The sequence below is a fragment of the Drosophila montana genome, unplaced genomic scaffold (genome assembly GCF_035044405.1).
Source record: "Drosophila montana isolate Dmon_TW-CO22-7 unplaced genomic scaffold, ASM3504440v1 contig_2592_1, whole genome shotgun sequence".
NCBI classification, from domain to species: domain Eukaryota; kingdom Metazoa; phylum Arthropoda; class Insecta; order Diptera; family Drosophilidae; genus Drosophila; species Drosophila montana.
In genome coordinates, this window is record NW_026997456.1 from 184,257 (window position 1) to 203,803 (window position 19,547).

At 44.5% G+C, this 19,547-nt stretch overlaps 1 protein-coding gene and 1 long non-coding RNA gene across 12 annotated transcripts in view; one reads left to right on the forward strand and one right to left on the reverse strand.

The window, feature by feature from the left end:
- The window catches only part of LOC135429145 (supervillin-like), a 111,940-nt gene that overhangs the window by 56,136 nt on the left and 36,257 nt on the right, over positions 1–19,547 (forward strand). For 5 of the 11 annotated variants that reach the window (XM_064683365.1, XM_064683367.1, XM_064683361.1 and 2 more), the window contains 8 exons: positions 1,649–2,004; positions 3,959–4,402; positions 4,611–5,014; positions 5,070–5,175; positions 5,457–6,984; positions 12,148–12,767; positions 14,243–14,368; positions 18,930–19,419. In XM_064683365.1, coding sequence (XP_064539435.1) covers positions 1,649–2,004; positions 3,959–4,402; positions 4,611–5,014; positions 5,070–5,175; positions 5,457–6,984; positions 12,148–12,767; positions 14,243–14,368; positions 18,930–19,419 — 4,074 coding nt within the window. Of the gene's footprint in view, positions 1–1,648; positions 2,005–3,958; positions 4,403–4,610; positions 5,015–5,069; positions 5,176–5,456; positions 6,985–9,270; positions 9,342–10,312; positions 10,531–12,147; positions 12,768–14,242; positions 14,369–16,686; positions 18,526–18,929; positions 19,420–19,547 lie in introns of those variants that run through there. The other 6 variants (XM_064683364.1, XM_064683373.1, XM_064683363.1 and 3 more) reach the window with 5 other exon arrangements.
- LOC135429157 (uncharacterized) lies at positions 13,979–15,419 on the reverse strand. The gene is made up of 2 exons (XR_010436376.1): positions 15,340–15,419; positions 13,979–14,520 (listed from the first exon to the last, which is right to left on the reverse strand). It is a non-coding gene; the product is annotated as an uncharacterized LOC135429157 (long non-coding RNA).

Genomic DNA, 19,547 nt, shown 5'->3' on the forward strand with positions numbered 1-19,547 from the left:
AGTTTGGAATTTATTGAGTAGCTCGAGCCCGTTCCCGTTCCCCCTCTGAAAGCCACCTGCGGTGCTCGGGCATCAGTCTTAACCATCTCGACTCGTCTATTGATTTTATGACCAAGTCGAGACCAAGTCGGCCCGGCCCGGCTCAGGTATTGCGTCTCGTCGTCTGGCGGCTGCTTCTAGTCCTGATTTCGCTTTCTGGCAGCTGCAGCTGCGCAGCCGAAAATGTGGTTGCCAACCGGTTGCTGCATCACTTTTCCTTTTTTCCTAAAGCTTTTCCTTGCCTCTCAGTCAACTAGTTGGAAAGTTCTTTTCCAAATGCATTCAAAAGCAGCTGGCTGTCAAATCTTTTTGCCAGAAAGTATTCAAGTCTTGGACATTTCCGTTTGGCAGATGTTAAAAGTTAATGATGATGAAGCTGTCTCCAGATTCGAATACCCTTAAAAATGATGCCTTAATATTTAGATGCTCTATGGGTTTGAGCAGGGATTATGAAAAGTATCTTAAGACTGTTAAGTAAATTAAATTCCTATGCCCAATTATTCTGAAATGTATCCTGACTGCTTCAGTTAATGAACCTGTACCCTAAAATCTAGATGTTGTTTGGGATTGAGCAGGGATTATACGATTTTCAAGGGCTGGTTAAAAGTATCTTAAGACTGTTAACTAAATCAAATTCCTGTGCTCAATTATTCCGAAATGTATCCTGCTGCTGTTTCAGTTAATAATTCTGACTGTCGCGACATTTTAATGAGCTGCTTGTTGGTTTAAACAATCAGTTTATTGACCGACTGACTGACTGCGTGATTTGCTGAATGAACATTGAACTGCAACACATTCACGAAATAATATGCTGACCATTTGCAGACTAGTTTCAGCCAAATGGATATCATTTACATGACAGACAACAAACAGTCGACATTGAGATACTTTTGTATCTTTTTTTTTGACTACCTGGCCAACAGTAAATAGCTTGTTGCGCTTTGTTCTTGATGTGTTGCTGCGTCGCAGAGACGTCGCAGAAAAGATAAAAGATACACAACGGGAACAACACGAAGGAATTGTGTTTATTTCTGTTGCAGATACGACGAAAACTCAGCTACCTGGCCGCAGCCGCAGCAGTACAAGCATATTTTGTATGTGCGAATTTTCGCTCTTTTCGCCTTGCGGCGCTTTGAGTGTGTTTTTGAGTTAATTTGTAGCTGTCTGCTGTCTGAGTGTATCTGCAAGATACAAACACACAACGCAACACAACAGGCGGCGGCAAAAACCCAAAAAAAACCTCTTGTTATTAGCTTCGCTTGCTGCGAAGTTGTTGTAGTCAACGTTGTTGTTGTTGTTGTAGTCAATGTTGTTGTTGTTGTTGTTGTCGGTGCGATCGCTCGAGCTTGGGTTAGCAGAGATACTTTCGGTTTGGCCGTCGGCAGTTGTTGAGCGTGTTTGAAGGCGTCTAGCTGTGCCGCATCTAGCGGAAAACACAAAACCCACAAAAAACTCTTTGTTCATTTCCATTGCAATCCTTTTGGCCAAGCGATAACTCGGCTTGATATCCGACAGATACAAACATTCGCCATGTAAATGCCCAAAGCTTATATTATTATTATATTATATTATATTATATTATTTGTTGTTGTCTCTCTCTCTCCTGCAGATTCATAACTCGAACGCCGCGCTCCGGCAGCCGTCAAAGTGCCGGGCACTCGTCACCGCCACCGCCAGCCGGCTATCACAGCGACTCATCCTGCAGCTCGCCATCGCCCACACGTAGACTCCACCCAGCTGCAACACCTGCAACAACTGCAACAGAAGTAATTGCAACCGATCCGCAATCGTCGGCGAACGGCAACAGCTCCGCTTATGAGACGGCAGCCACCTCTGTGATGACACATGCTAAGCCGCCGGCGCCAGACCAATTGCAGCAGCCCGGGCACATTGAAGTTCCTAAGAGCACGTCCCAGACAAACGCAACGTCCGTCATCGACACACGGCCCGCATCCATCAACTCAGGTGAGTTTCGGCGAGGAGCATCTAAAGATAATTCCATAGACATATATTTGCTTTGTGTCCGTGTTTGTCTACGTCCTTCTGTTGTCTCTCCCTGTGTTTGTGCGTGTTTGTAATTTGTTTGCATTATTATATATTAACTTTTGCATATTATTTGTACTCTCTGTCATAGTATAACTTCTCTTTTGAACAAGCTTTAAATGCATATTTGCATGGCTGCAGCTATTTTATGCTTCTCATTCCCATCTCCTTCCCTACTCGATCTATTTTATTCAAAAGTATTCTCTGCTTTCAGTCTGTAATATTATGGTTTTCCAATAGATCTCTCTCCTTTGCCAAGCGCACATCCTTTCTATAAATATCTTGTGTCCATCTCGCCCCTCTGCAGCTCTTTAGCTTTACTCTGATTCATTAGTTTTTGTAGCAAAAAAAGCTTTCCCACTAAACAATAAACACCATAATTAGCCGTAAAGGTGCGCTGTCAACATTTTGAAACTGAAAATTAGCTGAACTCTCGTCGAGTCGAAAATGTTACCACGTTTCTTTCGAGCACTTAAAAGTAATTTAAACCAAATTAGATCTTGTACAGCTTTTGCCAATCTAGCGAAAATGTTTGCCACAAACACATTTGCAAAGACCTTCGAACTAAGTGCTAAAAATCAAAATCAAAATACAAATAAATAATCTATACACCTGCACACAACTTTCAATCGATTCGTATCGTATCGGCTTAATGTCAGAAAATTATATAAAATAATTTGCACAATTTTATACAATTTCAAAACAATTTTTTGATATTACGATTAAAGCAATTTGGCTTTGATTTGGCTTTTATCTGATAGATCTAATAATTAGTTTTGCAATATTGAATATTTTTGCCATTATAAAACTGTGTGCATAAAATTTGTATAGCGAAGAAGGGGGTAAAAACCAGATCTCACGCAACTTAGGCAAATGACAGACATCATAAAACTATAAAAAATAATTTAATAAAAATACGACAAGCTGTGCCCAATTTAATTTAAACGAATGTTTCATTCATTCAAAGTTTTGCCATCTGCTTTTTATTATCAATTTGTAAAAGAAATTCATAACAAATGTTGACAACTCTCATAACGGGGCGCAGAGCTTGAGAAAGTGTCTGATAGACTTGATAGATCAATTTACATAGTCGATCTGCTGGAAACTGACCAAATTAGTATTATTTTGCCACAACAAGAAAAGTTCTAAATAATAAATCAAAAAGTGTTTAAGCTAAATTTTCCATGCCTGCTTTTTTTTCATTACTTACCCATTTTGCAATAATATTTTTTATACACATTTTTTTCTCTCTTTTTTATTGGGGGCTTGTTGCCCATTTCGACTTTATTGTTTGGACTTATCCGATATTAATTTCATTTCTTTGTTTATTTTGGCTGTGGTCGCTGTTGCCACATGGGGCAGGTTTTTGGTTTTTTTTTAGGGCAATGTTCGGGCCAAAAAGTTGACTGATCTTTGACTGACGGACAGCCAGAAGTGGCAATGAACCGAAGCTGTTCGCGTCAGCTTGTTTCTCTTCATTTAGAAGGTTTACCCAAGTCAAATGGGCAAACGACTCGAGAGGTGCTAGAGCAGGGAAAAACAATGATATATTGCTTTAATATTTGCAATATTTTTGCTATGGCCATTTTGGCTGAGTTCATCAGCACTTAAAATATGCGCAGCTTTCGCCAGTTATGACATCTTTTTATTTGAACGAAAATAAAAGCCAGTTGCCCGCATCGATCAATCAATCGCCGAGTGCCACACCCTTTTTTATTGCTACTTAAATTGCATATGTTGCAATTGTCTACATCTCACACACACACACACACGCGAAACACACTCACACACACGCGACACACAGCAAATAACCAGTTATCAATTGCTTTAATGTCTTCCAAACATACATTCATGCATATCCTTGAAAACATGTCAGCGAGCCACAACACAGTTTCCTCTGGAAGCGCCAACAACAACAAACGCAGCATTCATTTCACCTGCAACAACAACAACAACATCAGCAGCAGCAGCAGCAGCAGCAGCCACAGTCGCTTCAGTCGCAGCAACAATAACAGTCAACTGCAACATTGCCACATTGTTAGCCACGCCACGCCCATGCCGCCTCTCGCCACGCCATTAATTGTGCTCAAAGCGGCAGCAGCAGCAGCGACGCCGACAGCGACGTCGGCAGCGACGCCAGCAGCGTCACCTTCGAAGCGGCGCAAAAATTTGCTATCGCCGCTGCGCATTATCGGCGCGTCCACGTCCACTGCCACGCCCCCGCAGGCCAGTCCGCTCTTGAGCAGCTCCTCATCCTCGCCCCAATCCTCGCCAGCGGTGCGCACAACCAAAGCCAGTCGACTGCGTGCCGCAGCGCTCGGTGAGTCACCCACAAGTCAGCTCCTCCTCCTCCCTCTACTGCACACACGCACACATGATTCTTCCCATTTGGTGATGGTTTCCTTAATGTCCAGCCAAGCTCTTCCTCTTTGTTGTAGTAGTTGTTAACCTGCTGTGCTGAAGATTCCAACTAACCTCCATTTCATGCTGTCTTCCCAACCATTGCAACACACACACACAACACACAGACCGCAAAAAGGAGGAGGATCAGCAGCAGCAGCAGAGGCCACGTTTCAGTTCTCCCAGTTCGCTGCGAACGCACTCAACGCCGCCGGCTCGACGACTGAGCAGCTCGGAGCTGCTGTCGCCCAAGTGCAGCGGCGGATTCAGTTCCGAGCCCAGCTGCAGTGCCGCCCGCCTGCTGCAGCCGGCACGTTCCGCCTCACAGCCAGCGGAGCCTCTCGAGCGCCGGCCACTGGTGGCCACGGCCAACAACGTGACCATGAAGCAGAATCTGTGCGAGCTGCACTTTACGGGCATGCGTCCAAGGAGCTCCACACTGTGCGCCGAGACGGAGCACGAGAGCGGAAGCAGGCCACGTGATAATCTGACCAACTCAAAGCTGAGTCCCGTGCAAAAGCACAAGCGAACCGTGAGTAGTCCGTCGAGAATATAGAGAGCTGTAAAGTTATCCCAACTAATTTTAGCCGGAAGCCTCACCCCTTCCACGTCGCGGCGCCGATCGCGATAAGTCGGCCAAACGTAAATCGAATCTGAACCGATCCCACAACGAGGAAGCCACCAAGGATAGCGGTAAGTGGGTCACCGAGCTCGTCACCAGCTGGCAATTGGGCAGAGGAGCGCCCATCCAAATTTGTCGAATCTCTGTCAAGCTTGGTTGTCAATGGATAAAACGGGCTGGAGCCAATCGAACGGGATCATCATACATTCCGCATCTTGCATATGCATCAGTTTGTGTTGCACGAAAGCTTCCACCTGTCCAACCCAGCTGTTTCCACGTGCTCCCACTGTCATGCATGTCCCAGCCAATTTATCCTGTGATTGAGGTAATCCTTGTCCCATTTTGCTTACAGATGAGGCTGCGTCTGTGCGTCGACGTCGACGCCGCGAACTGGGCATGGCACGTCCGCTGCTGCCGGGGGATGACGCTGCGTCGCTGCGAGAGTTACTGCAGTCGCCGCAGAAGAGCTCCTGCAGCGAATCCACATCCAAGTCGGAGTCGCTGCGCCAGGCACGCGGCATTAGCCAGAAGCTCAACGAGCGCACCAAAACGGAGCTGGCCGAGATCAAGAAGATTGCCGAACAGGCGCAGGAAGCGGATGGGGCAGTTAATGAGCCGCAGTCGCAGGATCTTAAAATGTCGCCCATACTGCGACGCAAGAGTACGGATGAGCTGGCTGCCTCTTCGGCAGCAACCACGCAGAATTCACCGCCCGCACCCAATCAGATTGTCTCCATATTGAAGAAGAAGGAGCACGCGTTCGGCGAATGCAATTCGAGCGCCTCCAGCAATGCCTCGCCGGTGACCTTCTCCGCCACGGTGCTGGACACGCCGCTGGCGAGCAGCCGCAGCAAGCGTCAGGGCATACTGAAGAAGCGTTCCAGCCTGGATGAATCGCGCTACTATTCGCGCTCCCATTCGCCGGACGAGCGCAGCATTCTGATCAAGTCGGCCCGTCGCAATTCACTGGAGGAGGCGGGCAGCGCTCTGAGTCCCGGCCAGGCACACGGCATCCTCAAGCAGAGCAGCTACGAGAGCACCAAGAGCGATGGCTGTCCGTCGGCCAATGAATGCCAGCCGCCTCACAGCATACTGAAGAAGAAGGACTCGCTGTCGACGCCCTCGGATGGGCACATATCCAAGCATGTGTCCATCTCGCAGGCAGTCACATTGGCCGCCGCCGAGCTGGCCGCCCATGACGGCGTGATCACGGGGATCCACGATGCGGATGGGAATGGGGAGGAGCACGAAATACGACCCATACTCAAGCAGGAGAGCACCTCCAGCGAGGAGGCGACGCGCCCGCCCAAGCCCATTCTCAAGAAGAAATCATTCGGCGAGGCGGACGAGCAAGAAATTCGGCCCATACTCAAGAGCAGTCGCAAGAGCAGCCGCGAGGAGTTCGACCTGAGTGAGGTCAACCAGGAAGCTTATGACACGGCTGCCAATGAGGCAACCATTATGCGTCCCATACTGAAAACCGATTCGCCTTCCAAGCGTCGCTCGCTCTGCTCCACGCAAGCCACAGATGCGGACAACTCGGCAAGTTGTCTGCTCAAGCGACGCACACGCTCGCTGGAGCGCCAGGATGCGCCGCCCGTCATGGACCTGGCTGCCGCCTTGGATGCCATTACCAACTCGCAGTCGGCCACCGTTGACTTGGTGGCAACCTCATCGAACATGTCGGTAGCAGAGCGCGTCAAGCACATGGAGATGCACTCAGCCGGCGCAGCTGGTGGCATGAACAGCAGCTGGGAATCATCCCCGCTGCAGCACGACTCGAGCCTCACGCCAAAGCTGCTCAAGCCCAGCGTTCTGCGCCGCGATCTCTACAAGGACCGCTTCAAGACGCAGCCCGTAACCAGCGAGGAGAAGAGCTTGTAAGTTGCCAAAATTTGATAATGTCTCCCCCTCTCTCTCCCCCCCCCTCTCTCTCTCTCTCTCTCTCTTGGGTTATTGCTTTTGTCCAATTAAAAAAATAAAGGACTATTGGACGGTTAAGACCTACCTTGAAACCTAGATTCTGAGACTGTCAATTCCGATTTCATTTGGCCTATCACAAACGTTTTTTATACCCTTGCTGAGGGTATTATAATTTTGTCGAGAAATGTATAACGCATAGAAGAAGACACCTCCAACCCCATAAATTATATATATTCTTGATCAGTATCAACAGCCGAATCGATATAGCCCTGTTCATCCGTCCGTCCGTCGGTCTGTTTCTATGCTAATTAGTCTCTCAAACTTTGCATTCGTCCCTCTTTCTGTTGCACTCAGTACATATATCGAAACCGGCTGGATCGGACCACTATATCACATAGCTGCCATAGGAACGATCGATCGAAAAGTATGTTCTTGTATGAAAAACTTTTTTGTTTGTCAAGATTTCTTAACCAAACTCGAAATTTATTAGTTTTACTATGTTCCCCATATAAATGCTAAATCCTATCAACATCGGACCACTATATCATATAGCTGCCATAGGAAAAATCGGTCGAAAATTAAGTTGTTGTATGAAAAACTTTTTTGTTTCTTAAGATATCTTAACCAAGCTCGCCATTTATAAGTTTCACTATATTTCCTACATTAATGCAAAATTCTATCAACATCGGACCACTATATCATATAGCTGACATAGGAACGAACGGTCGAAAATTAAGTTGTCTGAACAACTTTTTCTTTTTCAAGATATCTTAACCGTACTCTGCATTAACTATTTTCCCTGTGCTTCTTAGATACGGGCAAAGCATTATGAAAAAGTTGGCTCTGCAAGGGTATTAAATCTTCGGCGTGCCGAAGATATCGCTTTTTTCTCGTTTTTATTAGCCTCATTTTGCTGTTGCCCGCCCGTTGCCCGTTCATTTGTTTTTGTTGTCACTTTAAGCAGCTTATAGCTTGCCTAATTACCTGACTGACCACAGAGGCCAACTGCCAACTGTGTTGCAGTGCTTCAATAAAGCCTGAAAAAAAAGAAGGTCGTTTGCTGAGAGCCACTTGAAGGGGTTTTGAGTGGGTTGCAGAGGTTGTTGAGGAGGGCTATTCTCAGATAACTTTGATAACATTTGCGAATCGACTTGCCGCAATATCTTTGGACAACAATAATAATTGGCTTTTCGTGTGAACACGGGTTCACTTTAGAGGAGTTGCAATTAGCCTGACCCAAGGTCACGCTATCATTTCGGCAATTAGTATGTACACGCCCATACCTAGAACCTCTCATCACGCCCATATATTTTCAACTTGACTGTTTCGGCGAATTTTTGGACAATTTCACGGTGATGGCACGTTCGTAAACCCAGTTTCCAGATAACTATTTTAGACTAGTTACGACTGAAGTCGAGCCGGCACCTTCTTTTAACGGGGTTTTCGTGTCAGTATTTTATTAGCTTTGGCTTTTGTTCCGCTGCCACACCCCTTTAAACAAAAGCTGGTTCTGGTTATTTCCACCAGTATTCATATTGTTCTATGCCCATTAAAAAATAAGAGGGTATACGAAAGTTGTACAGACGTACATTTCAGCAGGTAAATCATATAAATGTCAAACATTTTATAAATAATATCAAGAGTCGGGTTTATTTGGACGTAGATCTGTAGAAGCTGAAACACATAACATGGCCTTAAAATCCTGTTTCTAATTCTTCAAGTTTTTATGTAGAAGACCTTTTCTGAGGCTTTCAACACTTTTGGGTAGGGTATTTAAGCTGCGGCCATTAAAATATGTCTCCTTTTTATTGTTTCTATCTTTCGCAGTTTATTTTTCATTTGAAATTTACTTTTTCGAGGTGCCTTTTTTGCGGGTCCAAAACATTAAACCAACTTTAAATTTTCTTAGTTTTTCAACACTTTTGGGTAGGGTATTCAAGCTTCGGCCATTAAAGTATGCCCCTCTTTTATTGTGACTATTTTTCGCACTCTCCCACATTTGCATGCGCCGATCCGATCCGATCCGATGTATTGTCAATAGGTTGGCGAACCATTGTGACGCGTAATTTATGCTATCCGTATTCATGCAATCCCTCCCGATGGGGTCTCAAGGTTCTTGGGTTTGTGGAATTGTGGACGTGTTGTCGTCGTCGTGGTAGACGTTGCATTCAGTTGGCTGCCGCATTCGGACGCGTCCAGAGATACATTTCGGAACTTGGTTCGGTCAGGGGTTAAGCTCTCTCTTGTGTTGTTTTTTTATGTTGTTCCAGCGTCGACACAGCGAGAGAATGTTTGAGGCGTATATCAGAAAACGGTAAATGGAAATGCGAAATGCGAAATGGAAATGCAAGCCATAAAAAGTCATCGACACGTCGATAAGTGCGTCATTGAGTGGGTTATACAAAGGTGTGAGGATGAGTCGCGATTGACAGAAATTGGCCAGATAACGCTAACGCCGCTGTCAAGGGCCGATGTGTGCTACAAGTGTACATATGTTGTCTAATAGTTAACATTATCTATACGGTTGGGTAACCAAAAGTATGCGACCAGCATGGATTTTGAAACTCCAAGATTAGATTGTTGAATGGGCTCTGCTAATACATGAAACTGTTTAAAAAAAGCCAAGCAACAATTGCCAAAATCCACCACTTAACTTAGTTTTGGGCCAACTAAAACTGATTGGGAATTTTAAACGCACGCTTAAAATAAAGAAATAGGAATTTACGTTTGTATGATTGTTCCTATATAAGATTATTGCCAAATGGTTTCTTATAGGCTGTTGTTAATTAAAAACGAGCTCTTCGATTCAAGTTCTCTTTGGCGGACTGCAGAGAAAATCCGAGAAAACCAAATGAAAAGCTTACAGCAACATTTGAAAATTGTGGAAAATAGAGGGAAAAATAGCGTACGAAAATAAATATACGTTTGTATTGTGTACGTATGTACATATATATGCAGACCATGGGCAATAAAAAGAAAACAAAGCTGAAAATAATTTAAATTTTGCTGTGGCCGCAACGGCAGAGCAGCAGACTGCGACTGCGACTGAGGCAGCGGCAGAGACAGCAGCAGCGGCAGCGGCGCCGGTGATCGTCGGCTCCGCTTTGCCCGCTTTGTTTGTACGAATTTTGCGCTCAGTTGCTCGCGATCGTCCGTTTCAATTTTCACGTACGCATCCGCTGAAAATTCGTTTTTCATTTCGGTGGAAATTCTGTTTGAAATGTGTGTGTGTCAAGTGTGTGTGTTTGTCGTTAACAACGCCACAAAAGAAAATAAATAGTAAATGGTAATAAAAGCAAATCGAAACCGAAACTGATAAAACTATCAAATCTATCGGTTCTAGCTCGTTATCAGCCTCAACCTCAAGAACTACTCATAGGTAAAAGAAAAACGAAGGTGTCGCCAGTTGCTTTGTGCACCGGTTATCGGGCAGTACCTATAGGAAAAGGCACTCGCCGTTTTTGCCGGAAAGGGCCCAAAACGCGTGTTAATCTTGGCCATAGGTAGTTACACACATCATAACCAATAGAAAAGCTTTGGCACATTATGTGCCGTGCCACAAGCAGAATTTCGTAATGCTTCTAAAAATAAATCCATGGAAATGTGCAGTCAGATGGAAATACACACACACATATACATACATATATTTATTTTCAAGTGCCTTTTAAAAAGTCAACAAATTTTGTGAAAATTGCACAATATATACATAAAAAAGAATGTTTTATTAACCACACAAAAGTGCCGAAATTCAATAGATTTTCAGTGCTTCGCGTACTCTTTGAAAAAAACTAATCAAATTTGGTGTCACAAATAAATTCATGTGCTCCACGTCTATCGATTCGATTCGAGCCCAACAAGTTTCGGGCCAACTGCTCGCGTTTAATCACAATTTGTATTATTCCTATTTTCACATTTGCTTTTTCTCTATTTTTTGCGCTCTCTCTCTCGGGAATTGTTGCTCTCACCCATGCCCACTTTAAAAATCTAATTAGAACGTTTCTGTTTTTGGTTTTTTATTTTGTTTATTTATAGTTCTCTATTTTTTCTGTACACTGCATAAAAAATGCGGCTAATGTTTTGTTTGGTTGATAAACTCTAGCATAATGGAGATCTGAGATCCGAACAAGTTGCAGATGAACTTCTAAATATAGTTCGTTAGATATCTTCTCTATAATGCATTACAATGCCCTCAGCCAGGGCATAAAATTAGACACACTTTGGTCTCAGCAAAAAAACACATTCGCAGCTAATCTATGGACTTAATTGGCCACCTCAACTTTTACCTGGGAGCTAGCTGCCAATCAAAGAAGCGCGACATTCAAATTTCACCATTAATGAGAAAGAGGGGCCATCTTCGGCACGCCGAAGATTTAATACCCTTGCAACCTTTTCATAATGCTCACAATGCTTTGCCCATATCTAAGAAGTACAGGGAATATAGTTAATGGCGTGTATGGTTAAGGTATCTTGATAAACAAAAAAGTTTTTCATACAACAACTTAATTTTCGACCGATTTTTCCTATGGCAGCTATATGATATAGTGGTCCATAGTTGATAGGATTTTGCATATATATGAAGAGCATGGTAAAACTAAAAAATGCCGAGTTTGGTCAAAATATCTTGATAAACAAAAAAGTTTTTCATACAAAAACCTACTTTTTGATCGATTGTTCCTATGGCAGCTATATGATATAGTAGTCCCATCCAGCCGGTTCAAACATATGTACTGCGTGCAACAGAAAGAGAGACTTATGCAAAGTTTCATGACAATAGCCGTAAAAGTGAGAGAATAGTTCGCATAGAAACAGACCGACGGACAGACGGATAGACGGACATGGCTAGATCGACTTGGCTGTTGATACTGATCAAGAATATATGTATACACTTTATGGGGTCGGAGATGCGTTGCACATTTTGAGACAAAATTATAATACCCTCCGCAAGGGTATAAAAACGCGTGTAATTAGCGTAGGGAAACAATTTTTGCCCATAATTATGATTGCCTCTAAAGAGAAAGAGAGAGAGAGAGAGAGAGAGGGAGAGGGAACGATGTAGAGATTTATACTGTACCCGAGCTTATCTCAAATATAATTGCCTAACTTATTCAATTTGCCTGCAGCTTTAAAGCGAACTCCGCGCCATTTGACATCTCGGCGACGTCGGCCTTTAAGCTCACCAAACCGCTGGACATTCGCATCGGGGCGCAGCTTCAGCAGCAGCAACAACAACAGCAACAGCCGTTAATTTCGCCCATCACCGGACAACCGTTAAGCCACGTGCCGGCCCCCCTGCTGCTCTCCTCGTCGACGCTTTCGGCCGCCGGCAGCAGCTCGTACCGTTTGGCGCGCAGCTCAACGCAGCCGCTGCAGTCGCCGCGCGTTGTACATCTCGCCGCCCAGGGCGCAGGCACTTCGCCATCCACGTCCAGCTTGACGAATTCGCCGCAGTCTCTGCTGCGCCAGCATTCGGTCAGCGACAGCGTCAGCCTCAGCGAACAGCTGACTCTGTCTGTGGGCAACGACAGCGAACACATATTCGAGATGTCCGGCTTGGATAATGACTCGGCGTTGGGCGAGGATGCATCCACAGCCACACAATCGAGCGGTGTGGGCGTGGCACGCAGCAGCAGCGTTCGCGCGCGTGCCAACATGTTCCAGCAATTGCAAGAGCAATCGCGCAGCCGACGGGAGGCGGCCGGTAGAGAGCAGTTGACGTCGCGCTCGCTGGTCAACAGTCAAGGTAAGTGTGAACGAAAACAGAAAAAAAATATCCCATCAGTAACATCATCACAGAAATTAGCATTAGGCCATTAAGAGAAAGAACGCCGCGGTGCGAGGTTCGGGCAAAACTGCGAACTTTTTCGCTTTTTTCGACAGTCGAGCAGCGATGCGTAAAGCAACATCAACAACAACAACAATTACATTGAAAAAAAACCAGCAAGAGTCAGATATGTTCCACGCTAGTTCCTAATAACTGCTGTCAGAGCTGGTATGGTTCGGAGTGAACTAGTAAAAAAGAACTAGTGAAAAGAGAACAAGTAAACCAAGCTTTTAGGCGGTTACGAATTCTTAGATTCTTAGAATTAAATAGGAAAACTTATCTAAAATATTGACAGCTTCATATTGATATTTCCTTATGAAAATGTTTTCGAAATACTCGTATATGGTATACGAAGATGTTTCTAAAATACTATTAGACGAAATATACATACTTATCATGTATGATCGTATGATATGACACAGACATGGTCCACGCTAGTCCTAACTGCTGGTATGGTTCGGAGTGAACTAGCGAAAAGAGCCGGTTCTTAAACCAAGCTTTTAGACTGTTATAAAGATGTTTCTGAAATACTTTTATACTAAATGTAGTCATCATGTAGATAGCATGATTTTAGGAATAGACAACCTTAAGGCAATTCTCCCTTGGTTGAGAGAATTGACTCTCTTGAACTAAGCAGGACACCTTCATGAGGTACACATCATAAAGAATGCTCCGTTTTTGTGGAAAGCAATGGGTCTCGGTCTGGTCATCACGCCACGTCAGTGAACGCTCCATGGGCGACACTTTATTTATTTCGCAAGCATTTTGTTGTTGCAATAGTTGTTGTTGTTGTTTTTGTGGTGTTGGTTCCATTATGGCCGGCATGGTTGTTGTCCAAGTTAATAAGCTGTAAAATGTGTGTCACTTGCTTAACATTCCCCTCCGTCCGTCCCTCCCTCCATCCCTCCCTCCATTGCACACAGTCTGGCAATCAGCCACTAATTGAGGTTTCTATATTTTCGTTGAGTAACTGACTTGAATGAGATGCGGGGGGTGAGGGAAAAAGCAAAGAAAGTTAACTAGCTTGAAACTTTAGATTGATGACAAATCGTATCTTAATATTTTGATTTGTTTGTCAAACAACAGGGCTCTGAGAGTTACTTCAATACATTTTTATGCGTATTAAGTCATTTACAAAACAAACATTTTTAAAATGGAGCCGCTACCAGGTGCACAATCTAGTTTTAATGAAAATTTCAAGTTTCAAATTGTGATCAACGTTTTAATGGATTTCGATTGTGCGCAACGTGAGTACCTGAGTGAAGGCTAAGAATTTGCTATAAAAAGAAGCTTAGGCATACATACATACATACACACACAATAACTGTTAACAGCAATCAAAAGAGTTTTGTATGGATTTCTTCTAACTCTCTCTTTCTCTCTCTCTACCGCAGCAACTTCTCACCACTCGCCGCCGCCGTCGGCAGCAGTCGACGCTGTTGCTCTGCACACTTCGGTTTTAAACGACGAAACGACTAGTACGCCAAATACAACGCAGGATGCTACCGATGTCGAGTTCGGTAAGTGCAGAGAGCAAAGCTAAGCTATGAAAGCGAGAGAGCCGAGCTTATCTCACCTTCTCTCTTTTGCTTTTGCTGCCTCTATACATACATATTTACGTTTCGTTTGTTCTCTCTTTTGTTTTGCGTGCCTGACATGCACGCAGCACAGCCTTAAAAAGAAAAGAAAAACAAAAAAATAATACAAATAACTGCATATTGAATGTTGTTCTTGTTGTTGTGACTGTCCCAAGTGTAAGTTAAATATTTTACTTGTTTTGTTGTTGCTGTTTTTCATGATTTGATCGCGCCTAACTAATTGCATTCGCCTTGCTCCAAAAATGATGCAATCAGCCAAATGTTTTGCCTGGTTCAGGTAAACAATCGGCAAAAAGGAAAAAAGGCATTAAAAAAAAAGAGTAAACAAAAATGAATAATTAAAAACGCAACCAGCGCTAAATTGCGCAATGCGAACAGAGAGAATAAAACAACAACAAAAAAACAACAAAAACCAAAGTAAATAAGACTCGAAAATACATACATACATATATACTAATGCATTTTTCTAATAATTTCTTTGGCATGCATTTGGATTTTAAGTTTTCTAACAAAATAATTGTTGTTGCTGTTGCCGTTGTTGTTGTTGTTGTTGTTGTTGCTGCATGAACAACAAATAACAAATTCATTTTTTATTTTTTACACATGTTTTTTATATAATTGAGATTCGATTTTGATTTTCAGTTGCATATTTGCTCGTTCATTTGGCTAATTTTTTTCGGTTTAGTTTTGATTTTTAGTTTCATAAACTATTCGATACCTTTTAGTACATTTAATTAAGCGTTCATAATTGTAGTGCCATACTTTACCCACTTTTTCTGGGGGAGTTTGGCTTCCTCCTTGTCGGGCTAAAGATATTGTAGGTGAACCACTATTTTCGAGTGATTTAACCACTATTTTCGAGTGAGCGAACCACTATTTTCGAATATACGAACCTTGGCTTTTGTATCGTTATCAGCGTTGAATTTTGAGGAACTGGATACTACAATTAACAGTCTAAAGGCGTAAGTCCCATAATTGTGGCGATAAGAAAAGAGCCATAAAAAAACAAACAATTCGATAACAATGCGAGTTATTTCAATGCAAATATGATGAGCATGGATAAATTAGTTAGTGACAGTTACGGCTCGGTACCTTTTTTTTTATATGCCACAGAACGAAAGAGTAGAATGCATTCAAGAAAGCATACAGAACAGATCGAATAGAATCGAGAAAGAAGAGCTATCTTCGGCACGCCGAAGATTTAATACCCTTGCAGACCGAACCTTTTTATAATGCTCATAATGGTTTGCCCATATCAAAGAAGCACAGGGAAAACAGTTAATGCCGAGTTTGGTCAAGATATCTGGATAAACAAAAAAGTTTATCATATAAGAACCTACTTTTCGACCGGTTGTTCCTATGGCAGCTATATGATATAGTTATCCGATCCAGCTGGTTTCGTCATGTGTACCGTGTGCAACAGAAAGAGAGAAGTGCAAAGTTTTATGACGATAGCATGACTATATCGACTCGGGATCAAGAATATATATGTATACTTAATGGGGTCCGAGATGTCTCCTTCTATGCGTTACACATTTCGAGACAGAATTAAAATACCCTCTGCAAGGGTATAAAAAACACCCTGTACACACTCACCGACCCCAACATATGTAATTAGTTTATTTCTAACCGATCCATTTTGACTCATTTTGTGGTTTATTCACTCGACTCACTCCGTTATCGACAGAGTATTCAGTTTTGGTATTTCTAGTTGTGCACAAAGCGTACAAAGAGAAGAAAGAAAGAAAAAATCGAAAGCTGCGATGAAAATGAAAATTTAAAGCAGCAGCATCAAAGAGAACAAAGAGCTAATCAGCTGATGTGCGCGGACAAAAGACACATGACAAATCGCCAAAAAAAAGTATACAAATTATAAAACTTTCTATGAAGAAACCAGAGCGAAGCCAAGAGTTCCATGGAAAAGTTGTGGTCAGTATTGAACGGGCGACAAATAGGTACGAACGCAACACGCACGTCAGTCGGATACTCATCGCAACAACAACAGCAACAACAACTTGCAACTTGTAACTTGCAACTTGCAACTTGGATTAAAATCCGCAACATAGGGAACAACTTGTCAGCAACAACAAGAACTTCGTGTAGTGCTCAAAAGAGAGTCAAAGGATGCGTAAGTGCTGCCACACAGCCACGCCCCCCCCCCCCCCTCGTCCTTCAAATAACCTACTAAAAGAGAATTTGTAACTCATCCTCCTTCCTCCTTCCTCCCCCCATGCCAACAGAACCGTCATCGTTGTCGCTGGCCGAACGGCTCGCCTTCTTTAGCAGCTTATGCGAGGGTGCCGCTTGTGGCAGCGGCGGCAACATAGTTGCCACGGGCAGCGCCCGCCTGTCCAGCTCCTCGCGCAGTCCGCCCTACACCTCCATGATGGAGCGCACGCCGCGCGGCAGCACAACGGGCAGCAGCAGCGCCAGCGTCACGCCCACGCCCATGGAATGCTCGCCTATCATACACGACCTCAAGCTGCCGCCAGAGCAGGAGCAGGCGCCAGAGCAGGAGCAGGAGGAGGAGCAGGAGCCGCTGCACAATGGTGGCTTCCATGAGCTAAGCCGCTCGGCAACGGAGCCGACGACAACAACAGCGACAATAACCACACCCCTACTCGATGCGGCGCCCACCGCAGCAAGGCGCGTCAGACTGCGGACGGTGGGTAAATTGGTGCTGCCGGATACGTTCCTCACGGATCGCAACAACAAGAACAACAACAGCAACAACAACGGGCATCGGAACAGCTGTTTGGGCCGCATGCAGACACTGGAGGACATACACATCTCGATGGGCGTACGGACCATTGGCAAGATCAAGTCGCCGTTCATCGAGCAGCAGCAGCAGCAGCAGTCGTCCACGTCCACGCCCACGGACACCTCCCAGAGCAAGTCGGCCAAAATGGAACTCCATTCGACGATTAGTGACAGCTCGGATTCCGGCAAGGAGAACTGTGCCGCCAACCAGCAGAAGAGAGAGGAAGAGTCACAGACGACGTCACAACATATACCGGAGCTGCGTCGCAAGTTGACGCACCTGGCACAGATTACGGTGCAGCAGAAGGCGCCGCAAATCAATCGCCGGCACACGACAGAGCTGGGCGGAGGAGGCGGAAGCAATCGCTCGGCGAATCGCTCGCAGGTGGACGAGCGCTTCGCCAAGTACTTCGGACTCGACGAGAGCTACAACTCGACCACGACGCTGCTCAAGACACGCTCCATGCCAGCCAAAACGCAGCAGCAGCAGCCCCAGGAGGCGCTCAATGAGCACGTGCGTCTGCCGCATCCGCTGCAAGGCTTTGGCTTTGGCCTCGGCATTGTCCAGAGGCGTCGGGAGCTGCTCAAGCGCACCCGTGCCATGTCCTTCGAGACGTCCGGCTGCGTCAGCCCCACGGCCATGCCCAGTCCGAAACGGGGCAATGGCAACTTATCGAGGGGCGGGAGCATTGCCAGCTATGAGGATATTGTGATCACGGCGGACGAACTGCATGCGGCCGGGCAGGAGTTTCGGCGTTTGTGTGGCGAGATTTTGGGCACATGAAAAATTGTACATTTTTGGCATACCTATAAAAAATTTCACAAATTTTTCGAATTGTTTCCAAACCCAAAACTAAAAAATATTCCCCTTTCGATTAGCGATTTTGTAAACTGTTGTGCTCTCACTCTCGGCGTCCGGAGCGCTCTTTTTTTTGTTTTTTACCTCCAAAAAAGAAGAATAATACGGGGCGACCTTTGTGATTTGTGTGATAGATGATCCTCAAAACGAATCGAATTAACAATAAAGACAAATCCCTAAAGCGAAACGAAAAAGTTATATATAATATATGGAACCTTATTCCTAATATGTTTTAATTCCCACAGTTAATTCCAGCTAATTATGGCAAATGAAAATGTGACTATAACGTAAAGTTTAAGAACTTCCAGTAAAGAGTTATTAATTATGAATTACTACTATGTTTATTATAATTTAAATGTGTGCTTATTTATGCCCTTTTTTTATTAATTATTTAAACATAAACGAATTGTACCTTAAATGGCATTAATAATATATTATTAAATTATTATTAAACATTAAAGTTATTATTGTCATATTTAATAATACGAATCGTCGTTGAACAGTAAATAAATCAATATTTGTGCTTCAAGAAAGTTTAATTCGTACTCAACACATATTCGCGCACTGCACGCCTTTCTATGCGCTTCTCATTTTGGCAATCAAACTGTTCGTTCAAGCATGCAATTTATTTTTGTTTTGTAATATTTAATAATACGAATCGAACCAGTAAATAAATTAATAATTCAAGAAAGTTCAATCCGTACTCAACACATACGCGCACTGCACGCCCTTCTATGCGCTTCTCAATCTTAACGTTCAAGCATGCAATTTATTTTTGCCTTAATCTTTTTTTTTTGAGACTGAGTTTAGACTTTACGCATGTTCTTTCGAGGCACTTTATAACACTTTTCTCTCGTCGTATAGGTAAACCCGCCGAGGGTCTCAAGGGCATACTGAAGAGTGGTAAGCCCTTGGCCGGCATGGGTCGCGGCCTCATGCCCATTGATCTCAATGCGGAGCTCAAGAGTCGCCTCCAGCGCTCCACCCATGCGACTGTCTCCAATCTGCGTAAGTCCGCAACAACAGCAAATGCGACGCGAGCCGCCGGCTCGGATGAAACCGACAACAGCTCAACGAATCCGCAACGACGCAACCTGGCCCAGATACTGCGCAGTGTGCCCAAGGAGAATGCTGCCCAGCACGATGATACAGTCAGTCTGGTGCGCAACCTCTCCTCGATAGGCTCACCGCGTGTCGCCGCCGCCGCCGCCGATGCGGCTGCCGGCCACAATAACTGTGCCTCCGCCTCCGAAGGCGAAAGCTCCGGCGGTCGCGAGATCGAGGCCATCATCAAGAACAGCGCCGTTGCCCGACGCCGACGCCAGCAGCAGCAACAGCAACAGCAGCCAGATGGGTGAGTCCACGTCCCAGCACGAGTCCATCGTCAACTGCTTCCTCCTGTGCTGTGCGCTGTTAATGTATTAACCACTTGCTACTAACCGCTGTTAACTAACAGTTTCACGGGTGAGCTGTAAATACCAC